Raw genomic sequence first — 25617 nt, forward strand, 5'->3', positions numbered from 1 at the left:
AACAATTTTCAGTTGTGTATTCACTCATCAAGAGAGAAAGGCTGGTGAAGTTAGGGCTAGTAAAGTGTTTGTTAAGAGGCAAAGTCCTGCCAGTATTAACTAATACAGTTTGATTTGTGTAATTTGAAAAAATTACTTATTTTAAACTGGAAGGAAATTTAAAAAACGCTTCCAAATCCTGTGCACCTCTTTTGTTCTTGAAGTTGTGGCTAATAATATAAGATCAAGTGTGTGAGCTGTTGAGTTTTATGTATTGTAATGGAAAATATTGCCCTCATTTAAAATACAAACACAAAAATTTGGATAGCTTAACTAATATTTTAAATAGTATTTTAATAACATTTTCTTTTTTAAACTTCAAAAGTAAGAAATTGCAGTTTACTTGCTTATGTGTGTCCTTTGTGTTGTAGTTGGCTGGCTAAAACTGTTGAATACTTAACTGAAATTTATTTATGGCTTGCCAAATATCAGTTAAAGTTTTCTGACAAACATGGTTCATTGATGAAGATTTGGTACTTCACTGCAATGACTGTTGGTGAACTAAGAGTTGACAGTGCTGGAAAGCATAATCAGCTTTGGAGTTTTGTAAAGGTGGTAGCTGATGAACTGAATTTCATCTGTAAGCTTTATATTATTTGGGTGGCCTAACAAATATAATTGTAAATGAGAGATAATTGGGTGGAACGTGAAAAGGGACCACTGGTTCTAAAACTGGAGAAACATCCAGCCTCTAAAAAATGATGGAAAGAACAGTGTTGAAAGAGCTGGTCAGAATACATTGGTGTAAGATTAGGGATTAAAAATGGCTTCCTTTAATTTCATTTTGGACTGGTAGGATGATAGTGTGGTTGGGATATGTTTTTAAAGAAGGTATATAAGTACTTTGTGTTACTGGGGGACAGTGGTGCTGTGAGTCAGTGGTTCTGTCTGCCACAGAATCGTGGTGTTAGGGCTGGAAGGGACCTCTGGAGGTAATCTAGTCCAACCCCCACTAAATCAGATTCACCTAGAGCAAGTTGCACAGGATCATATCCAGACAAGTTTTGAACGTCTCCAGAGAAGGAGACTCCACAACCTCTGGGCAGCCCAGTCCAGTGCTCTGGGCTCTGGACTCAAAGTAAAAAAGTTGAATTTCCTTTTTTTTTTTTCAGATGGAACTGCCTGTGTTGCAGTTTGTGCCCATTGCCCCTTTTGCTGGGCACTACTGGAAAGAGTCTGGCCCCATCTTCTTGGTACTCACCTTTAAGATATTTCTGTGCATTAACAAGATCCCCTCTCAGTCTTCTTCTCCAGGCTACACAGGCCCAGCTCTCTTAGCCTTTCCTCATCAGGGAGATGCTCCAGTCCCCTCATCATCTTCATAGCCCTCCACTGAGCCCTCTCCAGTAGCTCCCAGTGTCTCTTGAACTGGGGAGCCCAGCACTGGGTACAGCACTCCAGGTGCAGCCTCACCAGGGCAGAGCAGATGGGCAGGATCACTTCCCTCAACCTGCTGGCCACACTTCTAATGCATTCCAGGACCCCATTGTCCTTCTTGCCCACAGGGTCACACTGCTGGCTCCTGGGCAACTTGCTGTCCACCAGAACTCTCGGGTCCTTCTCTGCAGAGCTGCCTCCCAGCAGGTCAGCCCCAGCCTGTGGTGGTGTGTGGGGTTGTTCCTGTCCAGGTACAGGGCCCTACACTGCCTTTGAACTTCATTAGGTCCCTCTCCACCCAACCCTCCAGCATGCCCAGGTCTTGCTGAATGGCAGTGCAGCCTGCTGGGGTATCAGCCACCCTCCCAGTTTCATGTCATCAGCAAAGTTGCTGAGGGTACACTCTGTCCCTTTGTCCAGGTCATTGATGAGTAAGTTGAAGTATGCTGGAAGCTACTTCATGTTCAAATTTGGGAGGGCTTGTTTGCAATTGCTTTCAACTGCCTGAGATCGGACATTAATTAAAGACTTGCGTATCTTATTCTGGATGCATGCTTTAAGCTCTTCAGAGTGAACTTGTAATAAAACTTAATCAAAATTGCTTTATTATCTTAATGATAGTAAAACTAGTAAAAAATACTTTTCTGCAGAAAGAACTGTAGCCTTCTTGTTCCAATACTTGAGACTTTAGATCAAAGAGATGAAACTGAAGAGTATAAAGAGTGTGTATATGTATCTTTGATAAGGACGCAGCATGTTTTTACTTAAAAAAAAACAACAACCTAGTGGACTACTAATGAAAGACATCAACTCTGAACAAATAAGCACTGGGCAATTCCTGTTCATGCATACTTAGCAAAGACTCACTGGGGTTTGGCAGCAGAACTCCTTAAGTCCCCGCCTATGTTTTCTGTCTATCCAGCATTGTGTGGGCTGGATAGGATTGCAACCGTAATTCTGTAGCATGTTGTTTGTTGTGCTGCTGGAGATGACAACTGAGACTTCCTCTGTTTGTATTCTGTTTTCTGCTTTATGCAGTGTTTGTTGTTGACTGAACTGTGGAGTTTTTCTGAGGTGATGGATCAAAGTTTTTATTTGTGACAAGTAGACCTCAGTGAGAAACTAGAAACCATAGAGAAGCCTGTACTGCAGCTAGTTTTAGAAACAGGCTGGGACAGAAAAAAATGCTGCAGTGATCCCAAGAGACCATTGATATGAGGAACTATGTAAAAAAATAGCTGAGCAACTGATTGAACTGGTTGCTGTCAAATGACTGGAGGAATTTGTGTAAAGCAATGGTAAAGTGTCTTAGCTGAAGTCAGGGAGAAAAGGATAACGCAGAAAGAGTGTAAGGCAGTGCTTGGGAAGTAAGGTCTTTCAAGTTTAGAAAGAACAGAAAGACTTCCAGTTTGCTTTAATTCAGGATTCTGGAGTGGCAGATAGCTTTAGAAACTACAGTACGGTGACAAGTGGTTTTGACAGATAAAGAGACCTAGGCAATCTGGAAGGGTAACTGATGCATAATAAAGTGGGCAGAGCCAGGCAAGTTAGGTGCTGACAGTGGCACAGACTTCTTAACCTGATACCCTCAATAGAAGGGCTTGAATGTATTTGTGTGGTATGAATAGCCACTTCAGTTTTGCACTGATGAAGGCATATCTCAGCTCTAAAACAGTTGTTGTGCATGTATATATAATGTTGTGAAACGTGAGAAGAGCAGAGCTCTGAAGAACATGGAAAGAATTAATTGTGGTTTTATAAAGAAAGCCATATGTGATTAGAGTGAAGCAACTGTAATGGGTGTTCGACTTTGCCTTTAATATTTGTTTAACTCTTACTAAATAGCAATGCCTTGTGTCCAGTTCCAAGGATGCCACTAGGAAAAAAGTTCATAATTTACATGCATTAGAGTAAAAGAAAAATTTCCCAGAGTTCTGAAGAATTAAGTTTTTTTAAAAAAAATAAAATTAGAAGCCTTTTTTGACTTGCAAAGCAGTGTCTGTATGCACAAAAGTTGGATTTAACCTTGATACTTCCAGGGCTTGATTCTGAATTGTACTTCAATGTAACTTCTAGATATCGTTCAAATATTTTAGATTGTTTTCAGGATACAGTGTATTGTATGCCACTTCTTTGCGTTCTGTTTAGTTTGCATATTCTTTGAGCAGATTTGTATTGCTCTGAAATACGACATCTAAGTGAAATATAAGTATTAGTTACATTGTAACCCAAGCTGCTGAAACTCCAAGATAACAACAGTTCATATTGCAGTTCTGTAATTTGATCATGGGCTGTGTTTTATAGTGTTTGTAGTAGCACAGAATTTGCTGCAATAAGATCAAGGGGAAAATGTCTTAGTTTTAACATAGGTTGTGAAGCAAGCTTCTCTATCAGATTTACTTGATCAAAAATATGATTTTGGGTTCTTGTTCCCACTTTCTTTTAACAGCTCTTACTGTCCTAAAAGAATCTGAAGCATAGTTCTAGGCAATTTTGAATGTATAAGGCAATTCTGATATAACCCAAGTGATGAAGTGTAGTTATAAAATGTCTAATAGTATCAGTGTCAAAGTTGTCACTTAAAATTATTTGGCAGTTGCATTTTGCTGCTGCATGTAGTGTTGATGACACTGAGGCATAATGTCAAGCCTAAGAGAACATTTACAGGTCTTTCTATGTTAAGTGGTAGAAACATCCAGCTCAATTTCTTAACTTCTGGGTGGCAGTCTCTCTAGGGTAACTACTAATTCTGTGTAGCGCTTTCTTCATATCTAGGCATGGTACTTTCTAAAGGTAGTCCTCTCACCATTTGTGAGGGCAGCAAGAAAATAGTTGTGGCTCACTTAACTTTTAACAGTTAGTGCACTTCAAACTGATCTGTTCTATCCTTAATCCTGTAATCCTTATCCTGTGATCTTAAATTCATGTTAGAAAAGAAATCTTTCTATGGGAAGGCTTTTTATGCATTGATCTCATAGCTCTGTAGCCTAGAGTAGGGTTTCATTACCATAACTGCACATTAAAGCTTCCCACACAGTGATTTCTTGAATTATTTGGACAGACACTGGAGAGCTAATTATGGAATTTCTTACAGGTTATGAGATTCCTACCTAACTTTTATATGCAGGAAACTCTAGAAGATACTTCTAGGTCTCTGATGGATCAGGTTTCAACTTCTGCTTTTGTTTGTGAAGAATCTTTGGACAGTTTGTTCAAAGGGCTTTTTTTCCTGCCCCACTGAAGAATAAAAAGAAAAACTAGGCTGGTAGGTAAACATCAGTTCTCTTACATGTTTGCACATAGTTAATATTTTAAGTGATGTTCCAATATACTGAAAGTATGAACATCCACATGAAAGGCTCTGCAAAGGAAGAAAGCCAGATATTCTTTCCAAGGGGAACCCAAATGGCAGCTGAGAACAATAGTATTCTACAAACAGATGAAGATTGGTGGAAAGGAGGGAAAGAAGTAGTATGAAGGGCATGTAGACTGCAGTACAACATATGTGCCTGATCTTTGGCTGCTGTTACAGTCAAAAGTTACTGCTGACTATCTATAATAGCTTTAATCTAGACTGGGGAAAAAAAGAAGGTAAATTGAAATGTATCTGTGTACAGTTGTTCAGATAGCTGTTTATCAGACAGTTGTTAGGCTTTGCCAGGCTAACAGCTGACCTGCTAGTTCAGTTACCTCTGGGCAGTTTATCTTTGACAGTTTACCATTTACTCTCTGCTTCCACATGTGGTCCACTGAATAAAATCTTCAGTGTAAATGTAATGTATTTCATGGAGAATCCCTTGGAACTATGTTTATGGTACCACTCATGGAGACTGCCACTTGTTGAGGCCAGAATCCCACATTCATGTTGGATATGGAGTTTACTAAATACAGAGGGGCAGCATAAAATACCAAGCCAGTCAGATAAGAATGAGATGACATCACCATAATCTTAGTTGACCAGAAAGTCTGAAATTGTCTTTTGATTGCAGTAGGGTTTAGACACACTTTAGGAAGTGCCACCATGGTATACTTCTAAAAAATAGTTCAATTCCACATGCTTAAACTTTTAAAAAAGTAGTTCTTACTAGCTGGAGAGACTTTACTTCATTTAGTGCTTCGTTTCTAGACAGCTGAACTTCATAATTAATTTCAGTGGTGTGGCACTAGGCAGATCCATGAACTGTGGTCTTGAGTTGGAAAACGTTTGGGAAATCTTGCATTTTATGATTGTTCTTCCACTATGGATTTTATTCATTTTAAATTTGCAGTGCATACTTCTGTGAATATTTGACAAACACCCTACCCTTCATTGTAGGGTGCTTAGAATTCACTACCTAAAATTGATTTCTCTCCCAGTAATCCAGGGTTTTTCAAGGAATAGGTGCCAGCAAAATAGCCAAACAGGATCTAATATGTTCTCACTGCAATTTAGAGCAGTTGCCAAGGGCACTAGTGTCAAGTGATTACTCTGGGTTTTGTTTTGGTGTTCTGCAGGAAGTGAAAAACCCTACTTGGTTTCAGGTGGGTTTTTTTGTGTTCCAGGCTATGGATGGATGGATGGGTGCTCTAATGCAGACAAGAACACACTTATGCTTTACCTTGCACCTCCCACAATACCTGTGTAAGCATAAGAATAATGCAGACAAGGCTAAAAATTATTTATAAGCTTTTGGAGGAAATAACATCTTTTTAGCATTTAACCTGTAACAGTTTGTTTAAAAAAAACAGAAGTAGGTGCATTCTGATGTGCAGGCTGAGAATCCTGTGCTCTTCTGCTCTCTTTGCTGCTGCTTTTATTACAGTTTAGAACTGTAGTGCGGAAGTTGTGAAAACTAGTCTTCCAAGACAATACTGTGATGCTGGAAGGGTGGTCATTAAGTCCCTGAAATTAAAGATAAGCAAATTTGTTTAGAATAGCTTTATAATACTGGCTCTAATGAAGTTCTAGATGCTGCTTTTACAAAGTGGCTGAATTATACACTGTCGGAATTTATTTCAAATTACATCCATTGCAAAAAAATCTTAAATGCTAATCTGGATTAAGTGAGACAGGCTGCTTTAATGATGTATGACCTGAGGAAAATGCAGTGGAAATAAAGAACAGACTATAGTGTTGTTTCAGTAACAGCTATGTTTTGCTAGTTCAAGAGGAAAACAACAAGCATGGATAGCAAACATTGGAAACTATACTTCCAGGATTTCTCTCTGGCTGTTATTTCCTTTTATTTTTTTTCCTCTTTTTGTGTGTAAGAAGTTTGAATGCAGTCTTTGAGAGTGGCAATTTGCATGTGGTCTTGTAAAACTATACTAATGCTTCAAGTTAGCAAAGTCAATTAAAAAAAAATATTCCATATTTCACCCAAAATACCATCTCTGTCTTTAGTAGAACTATGGTAAGGACATGTGCTGAAAAGATGGTTTAGACAAAAGCTGTTGAAAGTGTTGCATGAGATAGAAGGCTTCTGAATAACTAGTATCCTTTGTCAAGCTACCTATCTAACTCTGAACCATTGGGATAATTCTTAAAAATAATATTACTGTTGGTAGTTTTTCTTCTACTATAGCATTTTCAATATTTTTTAGGATTCCTAAATTATGTCTGCTTCCCATAGGCTTTATGCTATAATATGAAGTTCTTGTCTTCAGGACTTACCAGCAAACCCTTTTTTGCTCTGTAATGATAAATAGTATGTCCATTTGTTTATGCTAAAGTGTTTTAATAAATAATTATTTATAAAAAGAAACTGCAGTGTGCCGTCTCTTGCATTCTGTATTGTTAACACAAGGTTAAAATACAGGAGTTTGCTGAAGGGTTAAAACAGTTTTATTCAGTTCCAGAGTTAGAAATTACCGTAGTCTGATCCCTAGAATCCACTGAGTTTGTGCATGTGCTGGTTCCTCTTTAGCAGAAACTGTACAGCATTTGCAGTTCCATTCTCAACAAAAGTCACTTTAATAGACACCCTATCAACAAGACATAATTTGCACAAACTACAGATTCTTTCAGTCTTCTGCTGAATAATCTGCAGTTGCATCACTCTAACATTTGTAGTGAGTTTGCATGACAAGGTTTTGATAGGGGGAGGGGGAAGGACACAGGGGTGGCTTCTGTGAAGAGATGCCAGAAGCTTCCCCCATGTCTGACAGAGCCAGTGCCAGCCGGCTCCAAGATGGACCCACCGCTGGCCAAGGCTGAGCCCATCAGCGATGGTGGTAGCGCCTCTGGGACAGCATATTTAAGAAGGGGAAAAATATCTGCACAACCCAAACTGCAACAGTAGAGAGGAGTGAGAGGATGTGAGGGACAGCTCTGCAGACACCGAGGTCAGTGCAGAAGGAGGGGCAGGAGGTGCGTCAGGCACCAGAGCAGAGATTCCCCTGCAGCCCATGGTAAAAGCATAGTGTGGCAGGCTGCACTGCCTCAGCCCATGGAGGTTAACAGTCGAGCAGATATCCACCTGCAGCCTATGGAGGGTGCCTCGCTGGAGCAGGTGGATGGACCTGAAGGAGGCTGTGAACCTATGGGAAGCCTGTGCTGGAGCACGTTTGCTGCCAGGACTTGTGACCCTGTGGGAGGGACCCACGCTTCCGCAGTTCACGAAGAACTGCAGCCTGTGGGAAGGACTCACCTTGGAGAAGTTCATGGAGGACTGTCTCCTGTGGAAGTGGACCCCATGCTGGAAGCAGGGGGAGGGTGTGGTGAGCAAGGAGTGGCAGAAAAACCTGTGCCTCTAGGGGGGAGGACGTAGAGAAGTCAAGAGTGAAGTTGAGCCTGGTAAAAAGGGAGGTAGTTGTTGGGGGAAGGTTGTTTTTTAAGCTTTGATTTTTAGTTCTCATTATCCTACTCTGATTTGAATGGTAATTAATTTTCCCCAAATCAAGTCTATTTTGCCTGTGACAGTAATTTCTGAAGGATCTCCCTGTCCTTATCTCGACCCATGAGCTTTTGTTATCCTGTCCAGCTGAGGAGGGGAGTGAAAGAGCGGCTTTGGTGGACACCTGGCATCCAGCAGGGTCAACCCACCACACATTGTAGTGTAAAGGTAACTTGAAATTTAGAATTTCATTTATGGGTTTATATCCATCATAGAATCAAGACAATAGTTTGTGTGAGAAGGAACCTCTAAAGATCATTTAGTCCAACTCCCCTGCCATGGGCAGGGACATTTTTCACTAGATGAGGTTGCTCAAAGCCCCTTCCAACTAAGTACATGTGCATTTGTATATATGCACACACAGTTGCATGTCAGTACCGCTTGCTTCCATACAACTGTATACACAATACATCTACCGGTAGGGGAAAAACTGCAAAGGTTGTCATAGGGGAGGGGTGGTAGTATTGATTTGGGGTCTTTCAGCTCATAAATCTGTAGATGAAATGTATTGCTCTTCATGGTTGTCAGCTGTAAATAATTCTGTGTTCAGAGTTTACATACTTAAATCTCTCCTCTTAGAAATCAGATGTTAACTACCCACAGAAAATCCTAGTGATAGGATAAAGAAAGTTAATATACTGGTTGAGCCTCAAGGATATTTGAAAATAAATTTGCGGTTTGAGTGCCTGAATTCTTATACAACAGCAGTGTGTTTGGGGCTTTTAATGAGGGAAGAAAACCAGGTAACTCAAACTAAAACCAGGCATATATTTTTATTCCCCCTGTTATTTAGGGGAGACTTTTAATGTTATGGTTGTCTTTTGGAGAGGGGGTGCAGGGTCCTTCCTCTTCATATGGTAAGACTTGGGGAGTCTAGCACAACCTTCATCCCACTTATTAGTGCTAAAACCATGGTACTGCTTCAGCTGAAATACGTGCCAGCAGTTCTGAGTTGAGTTACGGAAACCAAAATAGTACTTGCCAAGGAATATCTTCAGCTGGTGCATTTCATTTGAGAATGACTGCTTCCACAGAACATTCTTGTGAAGCACGGTGTTGTGCTGGTCCTCCACTGAACAACTGGCAGTGCAAGCTTAGAGCAGGGGAGTTGCGTGCAAGAGAAAAGGGTATCGAAGTGAAAATGTCAGAGTCCAGCAGGTGGTGCCAGAAGGCCTCCTGACTACTAGCTCTGAAAGCAGGAACGGTTGGCATCAGAGGGTGTGGAATCTGAATTTGCAGCTCTGTAGTTAAGAGTTAACGAGCGACACATGCTATTATCCTCTCCTTCCAAACTTACACCTCTAAAGCAATGCCTCAGCAAATGTTCTGTTACTCTTTCCTTCTGTGTTAATGGTGGTGAAATTTAGATAAAATGTTCAGGAGTGAAGAAGCACTTGGTGGTTTTGGTGCCATTAGCATCGGTTGTCACAACTGTGTTTTAGTGCTGCTGACATCCCTCTTCCATGGATAGTAGGGTCTTGAAGCTTTCACTAGAATACTGGGAACAACATTGTGCTCTGTGTTGCAGTGAAATGCGTGTAATTTGGTGGAAAAAGAAGCATGAATGTTAACAGAAGGTTAAGCTAGAGAATTGTTTTAGGTGGTTACACTTATTGTTATGGAGTGAAAAGCTCACATAAAAACATTCTAATGTTTCTAAACAAATGAGTTTACAGAAAGGGTTAAACTGGTTCACAGTGAAAGCTACAGTCTGTGTGCATGCTGGGTTTTCCTCCTTTTGCCTTTATACTGCAAAAATAACTTCTTAACACAGCTTTATTTTTTCTGTCTTAATATTGTGTCTTCCTCCCTACTCTGATAGTAGGATTGTACTATTCTTACTAAAACTGGTGTGACTGACAATTTGTAGGGCTTGCATTTTCAGTCTAACACTTCACTTCCTGTGAAACACTCCATAGTAACTGGAATACCCTCAGACAAAGTAGTCATCTGATTTCCACAGTGTTGGTCTAGGATGGTTTGTAAAAACAAAAAAGCAAAATACCTGGGGTGGTGAGTAGTTGCAGCTGATAACAAGTCAAAAGAATACCTGTCTAAGTGAAACCCGCAGCTGTGCTGCTGGTGACCTGTACTGTCAGGTGTTGGGTAAACCAGTGCCGAACTGGTAGGCAGTGGCACTTACCTTGTCTTTATAGACTGCCAGTAACTTTCAAAAGATCAGTATAACTCGTGTTGGACATGTCACTTTGAACCCAAAAAAGCTGCTAGTTTTTGCTATATCTGCTGTCAACAGAATTACCCTAAAAAATTGCTTATTTCCTAAGTTATCTTATATACACCCAAACAAGGAACGTCTACTCTTCCTTAACAGTATAGCTTATTGCTACTGAATATGTCAGAAGCATGGTTTGAATTTTTCTTTTATGTGGAATGTGACATTCTTCAAGGCTTGTAATAAAAGGTTTTGCATTTTATGAGTTAATTTTTTTCTTGATTTTTTTTCTGTATTAGGAATTTAAGATATTTCCGTAATGATATTATATTTGTTGTTTTGTCACACATCATGTTTAAGAATCCTAAGTTTTATGCATTTTGGTTTATTTGTAATGAAGTAAGTGAGACTTTGTTACATATGCTTTAAAAGTCAAGATATTCTCAAAGTATATCAGCTTATTTTCAGAAAATCAAGTTCTATCCCTCCTTATTAATATCTTTAGAACTGTCAGTATGCAACTGAAATGTAAATTGAATTTAGAATGCTAGTTTTAGGAAAACTCAAGCTTCATTTGTTTTCAGCAAAAATCTTGAGTGAATCTTTGAACTAGCAACAGGTACTGGCTTAGTTTCTAGAAAATCGGTTTGAGCTGGTGAATCAGGTTTTGACTTCAGTAGCTTTGTGTCCTTGGGTTCAGATAGCACAGTGAAACATTTCATTAACTGGTAGCAAGTGAACTGTGACTTTAAAAGGATTAGGAGGTAGCTTTCCTTTTTAGAGGTATGACTTCAAATTTGTGGCGTAGTAATGATTGGGCCATACCATAGGGGAAAAAAAGTTAACTGGTAGAAAACCACAGTGTTTGTGGTGTTTCAGTTATCTTTGTAAACATAGCTGTTTAACAATCCTTTATATTTTTGCCATCAATTGGAAATCTTGGGAAGCGGGTGAGTATACAATACAGGCAGGTGTTATGAAGTATTTACAGCTTCTTGAACTGCAAAAGTGTATGTTAGTTTCAAAATCAGAATGATTTTCAGTCTGTAGTTTGGGTGGCTGTTGTTTGGTTTATGTTTTTTGGGGACTTGGAGGTAGTGGTGAAGTAGAATAATATAATAATAGATTATAGTTGAATGTCACCTGCTAACTTTCCTGGAGGAAAAACTGGACCTGTCTTGTATGCTTATGCAGTGTGTGTGAGACTGAATATGGTAGTGTATCACAGCAGTGCTCTGAATTCAGTTTAATTATCAGTGATGCTTCTGTACTAATGTATTTTAATCCATAGTATAATAGTTTAGTAGGAAAAAACATCTTTATGCCGTGTTCTATTAAAGTTGTTAGGCAGGCTTCCTGTTGTGTTTTCAAGTGCTTTATAAAAGTTGATTATTGCTGCCCTGGTATCATTCAGCATTGTTGTGTATACACTATTAGATTACAGGAGGAGATGAAATGTGGAACTACTAAGTTCCTGTAAATGAATTTCTAACTTCAGTTTCACAAATCATTAGGAATTCCTGACTGAATGTCTCAAGTTAGCTCTTCGAAACAAAGTATAGATCTTTCTAAAACCTGGAAGTTACTGAATTTTATGTCTCCCTATTCCTGTTTTTTCCTAGGAGTATTTCTCTGCCTCTATGTTCTCAGAATTTAATGGGTGCAATTCATGGAAGAATTGACAAGTGCTAGATGTAAATGTGTTTTTTCTGCATAACAATTTTACCATACCTCAAGGCATGTACGTGTATGTTCCCCTATTCAGTAAGGCAGGAGCAGAAGCCACACATTTTCCCTCAGCTGGGTCACTAGTTGAGTGCATTCCTCTGTTTTTAATCCCTGTATGAAAATTGACAGCAGGTTCCAAACTGAAGTAAAAGAGGGAAGACCAGCACTGATTGACAGGTTACAGAGAACATGACTGCAGTGATTATATTTATATTACTTAAGGAAATGAAACTAAAAGCACAACCAGACCTCTCTTGTTTTAACCATGTGCAACACTGCAGTAATAGATTAATCTTGATAAATGTTTCCTGTCCAAAAGCGTTAGTCTGAAATAAGTTAACCTGTAATTCTTCGAATTTTCATGTGATACAAGTTGCTGTAATTAAATCCTGAAAAAGACTTTAAAAAGTTGTCCTCACTTATCTCCTTCATCTACAGGAATGTGATGACTAAATGTTTTAGGCATCTGATGAGTTTAGGCATAGAGAATCTGCCAAAACTTGTGCACATCTTCTATGAACCTGACTTAACCAAAAAAATTGGTGGCTTGAGCAGTCCTTGCAGTGGAATCAGTGGTTTTCATAACTTTGTGTTGGATTTTTTCAACAGACTTTTAAACTTAGCAGAATAACTTTGCTTCATATATGTGGGGTAAGGGTGTTTTGTTTCTAATGAATGGAAATAGTTGATTTGTGCTTTACCTCTGGTGAAGGTAGTACAGTTTCTTACAAAGTAGTAGTCATTCTTCCATGTACTAACCTCAGTGGTTTTTCAGAAGAAGCTTTCCTTTCTGTACATAGTTGACTTTGATATGGAACTTGCTTGTGAATGTGAGGCAATAGTAACAGCCCTGATATATATTTTGCTTTATTCTTGCCTATATGCCCTCTGTTTGTTGACTGTTCAGAGTAACAGAATGTGAAGGAACTTCCTGTTGAGTATGAAAAAAACCCATTAAAGTGAAACAAAATATTTTTATCTTAACCAACTCTCAAATCAAACTATTTACACCGTACCTCTTTTGTTTTTCAGAGTAGTGTAATTGAATGTGCATCTTCTACATTCAAGGAAGGACAAATTCATGATTGAATGGTGGATTAATAAGTAGCTGTCTTATTCCAAGAGTAAGAAGATATCCTGGGAGTTGGAAAGAACTGGATTTTCACCCTAGTCCAGCAGCTTTGCTGCTCACTTAAACACAGATGAATGAAGACCCCATTTGGAAAATCACCAGGTCAGCGGTCCAGAGCTGATGCAGGTGAGTTGTTTCTCTGGGTGATTTGTTTGGTTGTAGCAGGTAAAAAGTGTACTTACTTTATAATTTTTTTTAAAACTATGTTAATGGTTTTGTGAGGGTGTTATAATTCCTATCTAAAAAGAACATAGACTATTGTTACAGAAGCTGATGAATTGAAAAGGCATGCATAATTCTAATTTAGCAGAACAGATTATATATTATAAAGCAGTTTTACTAGAACTGTAAGTTACGTAGAATTCTAAAAAGGAACAGAATCAATGTTGTAGGATTACATTGACATATTAAGGGGAAAACATCTCTGGTTCATCTTAGTGCTGGAATGTGAACAAATTTATTCACATATTTATAATTTTAAGTAAAACTCTTCATGGTGTTTTAGAAGCTGATTAGCTAGTAAAAGAGAATCTGTTGAAAACACTACAAAAAATGGAAATGCTGCTGCTGTGGGTGCTCCCTGAACTGAAATAGGTTAGTCAAATACTTTAGAACAATTTTTTATTCAGAGAAATGCAAAACATGAGTAAGTGTTCACCTCTTAAGACTAGTTAGGCTTATTCAGAGTGTTTTGCAGCTTGAAAAACTAATGAATCTCAGTCAGTCTTGTGTGCTTTGTAGGAAGGGTTATCTGCAATGATGGAAAAAAGCATCAAGTGACCAGTGAAGAGTTGTTAGTAGGGTGATACTTGGTCCTATATAAATTAAACTAGACTCTTTCTTTGGCTGTGCGTTCTGCCTTGTCTGGTGTGGGACAGGAACTAGAAGCTGTTATTTGCAAGTTGTACTTCTTATATAAATGCAGTTTAGTTATTTGGTCTTACAACAATCAGAATCTGCACATGGGATTATTTGCTGTAATAAATTGCATGTAAGGCTTAATTTTTGAAACCCAAATATTTCATATGTCATTACAGCTGGAGATGCAGGTTCCTGAGGATTTGATACAAGCTTGAGTGTTGTAAACATAAGACATAATACTGTTTCAATTCTGCCATTTCTGTAACTGTATGTCCTCTTGAATTTTTCATTTAAACATGAAAAGATTAAAATATGTATAAAGCCTTTGAAGGTTAATGGTTGACACTCGTGTGATGCTACTACTATCATGAAAGTTTTCAACATACCTATTCAAAGGTATGCTTGGAACATGCATATAATGTTACATTTAAAAGAATTGGCTTGTTTAGACCTATAGAGAAACTCTGTAGGTGTTAGTTTAAGTATCCAGAGTTGAAACTCTGAGCATGTTTGTACATACATGTAAGACATTAGTTACACGTGTCAGTCCAGCACACTGATCAGGTTCTTCTAGATATTGCGGTCAAGGAGGCTTTAATATTTTCATAGCAACTGAAGACATGCAATTGATTCTGATTTAGCAGAGTAATGTACTGAAATCACAACACAATCGTAATACAGCAATTGCACTGACAGTTGGTGGTGTGAGCTGCTCCCTGCCTTTTATCCTGAGCCCTGTAAAAACCCATATGGCTGGCCCATGACTGATCAAGCATCTCTGCGCTGTAGTGCCCAGGAGACTTGGCAGCTACCTGTCCTGACCTACAAGACTCAGATTTGCCTAGCTAGCATGTCTGAGATGGCAGATTTCAGCATGGTGATTTGCTGCTCTTGAGTACGGCCCCACCACCATCTCCCTTGCCCACCTCCATCCCTCCCCAAAGGCTGACAGGGAGCTGCCTGGCCCAGCAAGACAGCACAGCCCCACAGCAAGTCTGCATGTTGCGGTGCAGGGTCTGTAGGAGAATCCCCAGTCCTTAGTACCAGAGGCTCCTCCATTGTGAGGGTAACCTGACTTGCTCCTTTTCCCATAAACAAACAGGCCATCCATTCTAGGGGTGAATCTCCCTGTTTAGCTGAAAATCTAGTTTGGAGATCAGTTAACTAACCCTTAAGAAGATAAAACATCTCACAAGGGGATGCATCTGGTGTTTGCTCAATTTTTATCATGGAGGCAACCACTGTGAAGTTACATTCTTTCCCTGGATCATGTGAAGAATAGCCATGAGTGTCATGGTTTAGCCCCAGCTGGCAGCTAAGTGTCACACAGCCACTCAGTCACCCCCACCCCCTACACCTCTAAACAGTAAGGGGCCTGTCTGCAGACAGTCTTTTCACTACCCCTCCTTGCTCACAGCCCAAGTCACCTCTCTTAGGCTTCTACTCATGATTAAAGTGCTAAATCAGAATTTCCAGTATTATTGAACTCTTTAGTACTTACATTCACTCTGTCATGTCACAGGCTGTCATGGTCATGATGCAAGATAGTGTCAAGAGTCCCATCTCTCTTCTGACCAGGTTCTCTTACATATTGCACACAAGGAGGGTTTAATAATACTTTTTTTTTAAGTTTTTTCAGACGTTGCACTAGTTTTTGATTTAGCAAAATATTACAACCATAAAATCACCAGTAATTAGCAGAATATAGTAATAGTAATTACAATATACAGTTACATCTCAATACAAATGTGATTCTGTTTACTGATCTCTTAACGTACTCGCCATCACAGCATTGGGTATCCCTAGCTGCTGGGAAGGAATACATGGGTTGGAGCCAGCTCAAGGCTATTGCTCTTCTCAAAACTCTTTTTCCTCATCATTTGGTTTTTATGTGCTCGTTAGGTTGAGATGGGTATATGCTTCTCCAGTGCTGGTCTGGGTAACTTGGGAATATGTGTATGTGCCCCTTTTTGATTAACTTAAAAGTTACACGGCCAGTTGATTTACTTAACTGTTGTAGCTGATCAGTCATCTCTGCTGTTACAGCTGTTTTCCTAGAACGAAGACCACACAGGTCCCTGTTGCATCAGGTTCAGCATTCTTTTTAGTAGTTGTTATCAGTCACTCCCTGTGTTCATCCCTGAGCTTCTGTATTGGGTTGTGTGGCAAGGTGGTGGTGCTACAGGGGTGGCTTATGTGAGGAGCTGCTAGAAACATCCCCTATGTCTGACAGAGCTGATGCCAGCCAGCTCCAAGATGGACCCACTGCTGGACAAGGCTGAGCCCCTCAGCAGCAGTTGTAGCAGCTCTGGGACTACATATTTAAGAAAGGGGGTAAAAAGCTGCTGGGGAGAACAGTAGCCAAAAGAAGGGAGTGAGACTATGTGAGAGCAGCAACTCTGTAGACACTCAGGTCAGTGGAGGAGGGGAGGAGGTGCTCCAGGCAGCAGAGCAGAGATTCCCCCTGCAGTCTGTGGAGAAGACCGTGGTGAGGCAGCTGTTCCCCTGCAGGTTAACAGTGGAGCAGATACCCACCTGCGTGCTGGAGTAGGTGGATGCCCAAAGGAGGCTGTGACCCCATGGGAAGCCCATGCTGAAGTAGGCTACTTACAGGACCTGTGAAGGGAAGAGCCCACACTTGAAGCAGGCTTGCTGGCAGGACGTGTGACCCCATGGGGGAGCCCCACTGGAACAGTCTGTTCCTGAAGGGCTGCGTACTGTGGAAGGGACCCGCGCTGGAGCAGTTCATGAGGAACTGCAGCCCATGGGAAGGACCCACATTGGAGAAGTTAGTGGAGGACTGTCTCCCGTGGGTGGGACCCCACACTGGGGTAGCGGAAGCATGTGAGGACCCTCCCCCTGAGGAGGAAGGAGCAGCAGTGACAGTGGGAGATGAACTGACCGTAACCCCCAATTCCCCATCACCCTGTGCCACTGGAGGGGAGGAGGTAGAGAATTCCAGAGTAAAGCTAAGCTTGGGAAGAATGGAGGGGTGGGGAAAGGTGTTTTAAGATGTGTTTAAGATGTGGTTTTACTTTCTCATTATTCTACTCTGATTTTATTGGTAATGAATTCAACTAATTTTCCCCAAGTTGGGTGTTTTGCCCGTGATGATATTTGCTGAATGATCTCTCCTTATCCTTATCTTGACCCAGGAGCCTTTCATTAGATTTTCTCTCCCCTGTCCGGCTGAGGAGGACAGTGAGGGAGCAGCTTGAGGGCCACCTGCTGTCCAGCCAGGGTCAACCCACCACATCTTCATGAGCCTGTAGCCTGAGTCTGTCTGCAGAGCCTTCTCCTTTTGTAGCAGTTCATTGATCAGTCTTAACATGGTGTTTGGATTCTTTACAAGTTGACATTCAAAAGGAAGACTTTTGTATAAGATGGCTTTTCTGACATTATATGCACACTTTATTTTTCAGTAATTCCAACATTGTTTATATTGTAGGTCATGCAGGAGTGTCTGCCAGCATGATGAAGAAAAGAACTTCCCACAAGTAAGTTCTTAATATTTTTACTGAAGTATAGCTCTCAGTAATCTGTATTGTTCCACTCACTTTGTTGTTGAAAATCATGTGGAGTAATACTCAAGTCTGCATATGTGTGTAGAGTCAGGCTTTTAATTCTTTCAGGAGGGTGGTAGGGAAAAATGCCCCACAGTTAAAGTTTTAGATATTGATTTGACTGTTAATATGTAATTACTCTTGAATACAATTCTGTAAGTCTTTCTGGAACTCAGAGAGAAGGAGTTGCAAGCCAGAAATTAGCCACATGTACTGTAGGATATATCTCTGTTCTCTGGCACAGAGTTCATGCATTGTCACCAAGCCAATAAAAACTGCAGATCATGCTTACTGGTAACGCAGTCTGAAAGTAAGCTTAGAAATATCTGATCTTGTATTCACTACAACTGAGTTTTGGAAAGGATTTTTCACTTTTCTAAAATAAAGAATATACTGAAATATTTCTGTAATGAAGCTGCTATTTGTGTGTAAAGGATACTTGCTTATCCTACACATTCATGGAACATATTCTTCCCTCTACAACATTTTTAAATAGTAGCAGCTGACCATTGGTGAGTAGCTGTGTGAAAACAGAGGTAATGTTTTGGGCCTAAGTGGTCTTAGTGTCAAACAGTGAGATACCGTATCTGGCTATATCTGGAGAAATCTAAGCTGGGTAAGTGTGAAACTTAATAAAATGTTACTAGTTGTATTTCAAGTATAAAGTTGTAGAGTGGTGCATCAATCAAAAGTGATTTGTTTGGCAGGTGTATTTTCCACGATTAACATAGTTAATCACTGCTAACAGTGTTAACTGTTTCCCAGAGACAACACCTGATGTAAAACTACTCTAATCCCTTCCACCAGCTCGTCATTATCCATTCTTGTCTATCTTCATAGAAGGCAAAGAGAAACATTTATTTGTCTAGGGGCAGGTAGAGTTGGTTAAAACTTAATTTCTCTTGTTCTCTTTCAACCGCTCAGAGAAAGGAGTGTATGATGGGAAGACTATCAGAGGTGGGTTGCCTTTTGTACTTGAGGGTGGCTAGATTTGTCTTTATTGTTGTGTTAATATACACTTATTTAAATACCTGAATAGGCTGTAAATTTGTTAGCATAAAGGCTTTTACGGGGCATAAGAAGTTTTGATCATAAGTGATATGATTCTGAGGCACTTAAGCATCCAGCTTAATTTTGTGTTAATTTAGCCTAGTTTGACTGTTTATTAATTATTTAGTAAAGGGGTTTTGTACCAAACAAAGATGATTTCTTGTGTGCTGCTCACTGACTTGGCTGAGAATAAGGTAGAGTAGCAGAGAATTGTTTATGTTCATAGTTTTCCATAAATGAGTAGGATGTGAATGATCATATGCTGATATGACTCTGAGCCATTACAGTAGACCATGAGTTAGTAATGCATACTTTGCCACCAATTTAGTAATTTATTTAGTTCTCCTCATTTAAAGAAGAAGAGGAACAAGCCTACTGTCACTCAAAGGCCGTCAACGAGATTTTCAAGTAGGCTCAGAATGTTTACAGCAGAGGAAGAAGCCAAGTGGATGTAACAGGGCATGATGCAGGACTTGAGGATGTGGTAGAATGAGCAGTGTGGATGAGTCTTCTGAACTCCTCTTTACTAAGTGATAGTTAAGCCTTTTGGAAATGGTTCCGGTGGTTATAGGGCAGTTCTTCCAAGTGCTCTGTCAATGTGTAGTGGTAATCTCTGCTAATAATGAAGCTGACATGGCATCTGATCAGTTGGTAATCTCAGTGATCTCATTCTTTCCATCCTTGGTGCATAAGGAAAGAGTACAAGAAATAGTTTAAGCCAATCCTTTCTTCATAGGCTCTCCAGATTTTTTGTAGTTGACAATTCAACAACTTTGAGATGCAGGTTATACCTGCAATGTAAGTACCACTGAACTTAAACATTTTGAAAATCTGATCCTACTTCAAGCTAATGTGTAATCTTCGTTCCTACAGCATCTGAAGATGAGATTCACAACTCAATGATGGCTTTTGAGGGAGTACAGAAAGTATTTTAAAACTTTTGCCTCAACTAATGTGCCTCATAGTCTGAGTATTTGTGAAAAGTAGCTAATAACAATTCTCTCATCACTATTGTGCTATTAATGATAGTCTGTAATAAGATCACAATTGTCATAAGTTTCGGGTCCTACTTTTAATAACTTTTCTACTTAGCACAATGAAAGACTTGAAATTGTACTGACCATTGCTGCTGTTACTGCATTTATATGGTTTTGTAGTTTTCCTTCCTGTTCTTCACAGTTGTGCCTTTTTTGCACATCTGAGGCATATGGTTTTCTTTCACCCTTCTGTTTTTTTCCTTAGTTCTACCCTGTGGTGTTTTTCTGAAATGAGATCATCAGGAAAAAACACAACCAACCAACCAACGACCAAACCTAAATGGATACTTTACTTGATAGGTTATTGGGAATTCATGTTCTCCTTTTTACAAATGCTGGTTTGTGTTTTAAGCACAACTCTGAAGTAACAGTTGATATTTCTGCTACCAGTCCTGGTACAGTTCTGCACTACCTCAGTTTCTTTGCTAGCAGCTGTCAAATAAAAGTTTGTGCGAGGACCATATAAATACAACTTTTAAAATCTGGGAAGGTTTCTCTCCGCCTGTGTAGTCTTTAGAAAGTTTCTAAAGTATCTGGTTCTGATAATAAAACCTTTTCATATAACCAGGTTTTACTTACCAGTTTACTGCCTTTAAGATAAGGAAGAAGAGCTGAAACTTTTGGTGATTGAAGGGCCATTTACAATTAGGAAGTGTCTGATGTGTCAAGAGCTATTTCCAAGACTTGCTATCTTCTGGTGTTCCTGGCTTCATGTTTTACGTGCCCAGGAAAATTGTTACTCAATCATCAAGAGAAAATCTTCATGGAATTTTAAAGATAATTCTAATGAAACTGAAGGGAAAATTATGTTGGGCCTTCTGGATCATAGAAGGCTATGTAAATTTGTATTACTTGATGTATCACAGGAGTGAACTGTTGGAGGAGAGGTTTGAGTTGGTTACTTGGTTGTCTTACATGGAAGTATGTTCACAGCTATTACTTATTGATAGTTACAAACCTGTGCTTGCTTTGTCACCACATATGCAAGAATTAGTAGGTTTTTTCTTGGTAATTTACTGGTTTGAAAATATAATTTCTTCCATATGAACCACTGCAAATGAAAGTGAATGACTGCTGAGTAGTACAGCCTTCAAACAAAAATTTGAACTGCAAGTACACCTGGCGAGTACTTGACTTGTAGTTAAATTTATAATGCTCTTTGCTCTCTGAGGCATTTTAAAGGTATTTACCAGTTTGAACTCTGTTATGTAGTCTTTATCCATCATATTTTTTAGAGTGGCTGTGAAGCTTTTCACTTAATTGTTCCAATTGTTCCAATCTGTTAAAGTGAATTATGCTTTATAGGCAGAAAGTAAAATTGACTGTGAGGTTGACCATGAATAGCGTTATTTTTGCAGTTTTCAATGAGATGATTAGAAGCATAGACAAACTGCTTAAAACTGACATTGTTTTACTTTAATTTTTACTATCTGCTTTTGGTTTCATCATGCTGTAGAATGGAATAATGATTCATTGAAATGAAATAAATGAATTGCATGCAAAACAAACATTTTTATTGTGCCAAGAACCAGATCTCTGATCCAATTTTGTAATTGTTTACTATTACTGATACTATTACAATTTTTTAAAAAAGTGTATGTGTGTGTGTATATATATATATATATATATATATATATATACTTGAGCAAGAACTAGAATTTGGAAATGCGTTCTAGTTTCTGCATAGAAATAGAACCAGCTTTTTTGGGAGAGTGTCTCATAACTGGGTGAGGTTGGAGTTCTTAGAATAACCTGTGCTGTCAAAGTTAGGAGTACAAAAGCGCAGTTTGATCTTACTGAAAAGCTTAAATGATAACAAAAGTAAAATTTCACAAACCCCCTTGCTAAGATCTTCATGGTGAGTGAAGGTCTGGAGGTGGGACAAGCTGCTGAAGGAATTGTGTATCTTGTTTTTAATAACTATGCTGACATCTTCAGTATTAAGTTTTCCAATGTCATGTAGTGAGTGCGTTATTCTGAAAGACTTGCTTCCAGAATTTCAGTGGTATCATTATTATTTGTCTTTTTTTGGATCATATAGGGACATCTCTAAGAGCATTCAACATTCCTGGAGATGTTTCTCTTTGTTCGCTATCTTCAATCTAAGGAAGAGTATTGTTCTCTGCAACTGATACTCTTTTATATGTTGCTTTTAGGCATACTAGTGGTGCACATGTTTTACTGCTGTTTAAATGAAGTGTGCGACAAGTAATAACCAAAAATTTATTATACAACTAGTTGACATTCATGAGAATTTGGTCAGGCAACCCTCTAAATGATCTTTCTAGGATGTGTATCATACTGTATCGTAAAATAGATATAATATTCATTTCTTATTACAAATTTACTGTCGTAATCTTCCTTAGCTTCTTCCATTTGTATTAAAAATTGATATTTTGTATTTTTAATAACTGGGTAGAAAAAAACTTGTATAACACTTCCAATGACTTGAAACTGTCAAATAGCTTATGTGACTGCTGATCAGAACAACTTGTTACTCAGCAGAGGGAATTTCCATGCAACTTCCATGAAAATAGCGGCAGGACAAAAAGTTGTATTTGATTTGTTTTCCACATAAAGGAGTATCCCTTCTATTGCCATTACCATCACGTACCATTTTTATTTTGCTGTACTAGAAAGGAGTGCTAGAGAAGTGTTGTTGCTACCATGTGTCTTTAAAAATACTTGGAGTCAAAAATATCTGTAAATTACTTTTGCTTCAGGTGAAAACACAGGTTAGGGCAAAGAAATGCCTTGGAAGAATTTTAGTTAGCCACTGGTAATGTTTCCACTGACTTCTTCCTGGGACAAGAGTTGTGTTTACTGTTCTCCAGAGAGTAATAAGGTAGTAAAGTTATAATACTGCCAGGTAACCTTGTGTTTGAGACCTGATCAGGTGAGTTTTACTTTTGACATTCAGTGTAGCAAGGGCTGAAATAGTTCTTTTGGCTTAAGTAAACTAGTTCTAGAAATTACTATCAGGAAACTGACCTTATAAAGTACATCAAAAATGTGTCACTACTTTTCCATGTGTTTCTTTTTTCCAGTACAGTATAATACGCTTTATACCCTCATTTGAATAAGGTACACAAAGCTATAAAACATACTGCCATCTTATAGCATACAGCTCTTGTCTGGAGTAGAATTTTGAATATGTGTACACTTGTTTAATATTATGTTTATATCTGTGTACAGAAAGCATAGAAACAATGTGGGACCAAGCAAACCTATTTCCCAGCCACGAAGAAATATTGTAGGCTGCAGAATACAGCATGGATGGAAAGAAGGGAGTGGACCTGTAACACAATGGAAGGGCACGGTTCTTGATCAAGTTCCTGTAAATCCTTCTCTCTATCTTATAAAGTATGATGGATTTGACTGTGTGTATGGACTAGAACTGCACAAAGATGAAAGAGTTTCAGCGCTTGAAGTTCTTCCAGACAGAGTTGGTAAGTTTTTGGGGGGTTTTCTCCTAAATTCACATACATATAAGCTAACACTTAGTATTAAATGTTCTCCACTAACCTCTTCACACTTCCCCCAACATAAAGGTGGACCACTTAAAAGTTACTAGTCAATTTCATTTTTGTCACATGGCAGGTAGTCTTAAGTGCTCTATTTAGATTTTCTTGATTCCATGGAGATTCGATGATACCAGTGAGTGCAGTGGTGTCTTCTGTATTTAAGTAGTGTGCAGTACATTCTGTAGTTTTTGTTTAGATCAACATTGATATTTCTAAGCCATCTTGGCTGTGTGGTCTGTTGTTTGCATCTGACAGTAATAATGTCACATGTACTCATGTACTTCCTCTAAGTACTTTAATGTGGGAGGGAGGCATTTTTTAAGTTAAATAACTTGATTAGTAACAAGACATTTTTGAGTTTCAGAATTAGCACTGGGTTGTTAGACTGCAGGTTTTAAAAACTGCAGAGTTTGATATTTACTGAAGTAATTACTGGTTTATAAACAGAATAAACAGTTGCTTCTTCTGACTGCAAAGCAATTGGTAACTGTCTCTAGGGTGGTGGTAGTGAGAGCAAAACCCCAAGGTTTCATTAATAACAGAGTTCTGTGATTGGCCTCTCTTCCTCTTCTCCCCTACCTGCCTCTCCCTGTCTAGTGTCTAGTTAAAATTCCAAAGTCTTCAGTGCTGTGATCTCAATTGATCTCCCTTCACCTTGCATTATGATTATTTAATCAAAGGGAGTACAATGATGTGTTGTCATTTTAAGAACATTCTAAAGTTCTCCAGTTCAGGGGAATTCAGGGGGAGTATCGTCTATAGTCTCAAAACAGGAACGGTCAGTCAGTCTTGACTGAAAACCTGCAGACAGTGATCAAGTTCCACCTTTCCACCATGGCAGAAAGTAAACTTAAGTAGTAAACTCTCCAGAAGGGATAGTGTTTGTTTTGTATATGGATTGACTGATTTCCAATCAATATTTTTTTAATGAATTGGTGTAAAGATTATTTTTCTCAAAGACACGTATCTGTGCTTTTGAATGAACATACTAAATGTTGTCATTTCAGCTTCATCTCGAATTACTGATGCCCACCTGGCAGACACAATGATTGGTAAAGCTGTGGAACATATGTTTGAGACGGAGGATGGCTCAAAAGATGAATGGAGGGGTATGGTTTTGGCTCGAGCTCCTATTATGAACACATGGTTTTATATTACCTACGAGAAAGATCCCGTCTTGTACATGTACCAACTCTTAGATGATTATAAAGAAGGTGACCTTCGCATTATGCCTGATTCGAGTAAGTAGGCCAGTTACTGTTTTATTCTGGAAAGCGGCAGGTTTTTATATTGACTGTGATTTATTTATGGACAGGAGAATTGACAAAGATCTTGTTTGCTACTCCCTTGAATTGTTTTTAAGCATCACAACGTCTGTGTTAACTACTGAAATATTTTATCAGCAGTGACACATGCAGGGAAAGCATTTTCCATAATTATTCCTAATTCTGTTGAAAACATGTACATACTACTGTGAAGGACTTTGGGTTTTTTAGTGGAAACTGACAAACCAGAAGTTTCCCACTGTTTTCTTTCTAGAAGTATCACAACTCATTGAGATGGCTCTTGATTTTTTGTCTTTCTGAAGCAGTTCTTGTGGGAATAATATTTTGAGACCAACTAATAGATTAATTTTGTTGGGGTAGGTGTCTTCAGTGTGAAAAACTTTCGAGTAGTTTCTTGGGGAAGAGGCATACTAATCCCTTGAAAATCAATTTTTCCCTCATATGTCACAACAAGAAAAATATTTAAGCAGATAAAGATGAATATTCTTTTCCTCCCTTCTTGAAGTGAAAGTTTTCAGGACTTTTCCTGTCGATTTAGAAGAATTTTCACAGAACCAATATTGTTCAAGAGATTTGGATATCCAGTACCAAAAAAGAGGGAAGAAGACCTTGTAAAGAATACTTTTTTTCTGCCATGTACCTAAACCACACTTCTCTGATAGTCTGGGCTTTAAAGAAAATTAATAACTGGATTGACTGTAATGGCTGGCTACGTAGTGCTTTACATAAGTATTGATTACAGTTAATTTGTTGAGTCTGAGAACTCAACGCCTGTCTTTCTTCAGATCTGGCACTGGTAACAATCTGGTGGCTAAATAAACAAGTGACACTCTTTTTGCATTATGTCTGCATTAATCATCTGTGTTTAGATTCCATGCCCCACACCCCCCATCCTCTGCCCCACAGATAAAAAAGCAACGTATCTGCTGCTTGTAAAGAGTGAGCCATAAATGTTAAAGGAAAAAGGCGACC

At 38.9% G+C, this 25617-nt stretch overlaps 1 protein-coding gene across 3 annotated transcripts in view; it reads left to right on the forward strand.

The window, feature by feature from the left end:
* SPIN1 (spindlin 1) overlaps nt 1–25617 on the forward strand; it is a 49134-nt gene that overhangs the window by 18135 nt on the left and 5382 nt on the right. For all 3 annotated transcript variants that reach the window (XM_055698920.1, XM_055698921.1, XM_005435916.4), the window contains 4 exons: nt 13225–13450; nt 17634–17682; nt 23031–23284; nt 24367–24600. In XM_055698920.1, the coding sequence (XP_055554895.1) occupies nt 13399–13450; nt 17634–17682; nt 23031–23284; nt 24367–24600 (589 nt within the window). In that variant the 5' untranslated portion in view covers nt 13225–13398. The remainder of the gene's footprint in view (nt 1–13224; nt 13451–17633; nt 17683–23030; nt 23285–24366; nt 24601–25617) is intronic.

The sequence above is a fragment of the Falco cherrug genome, chromosome Z (genome assembly GCF_023634085.1).
Source record: "Falco cherrug isolate bFalChe1 chromosome Z, bFalChe1.pri, whole genome shotgun sequence".
Classification (NCBI taxonomy): Eukaryota; Metazoa; Chordata; class Aves; order Falconiformes; family Falconidae; genus Falco; species Falco cherrug.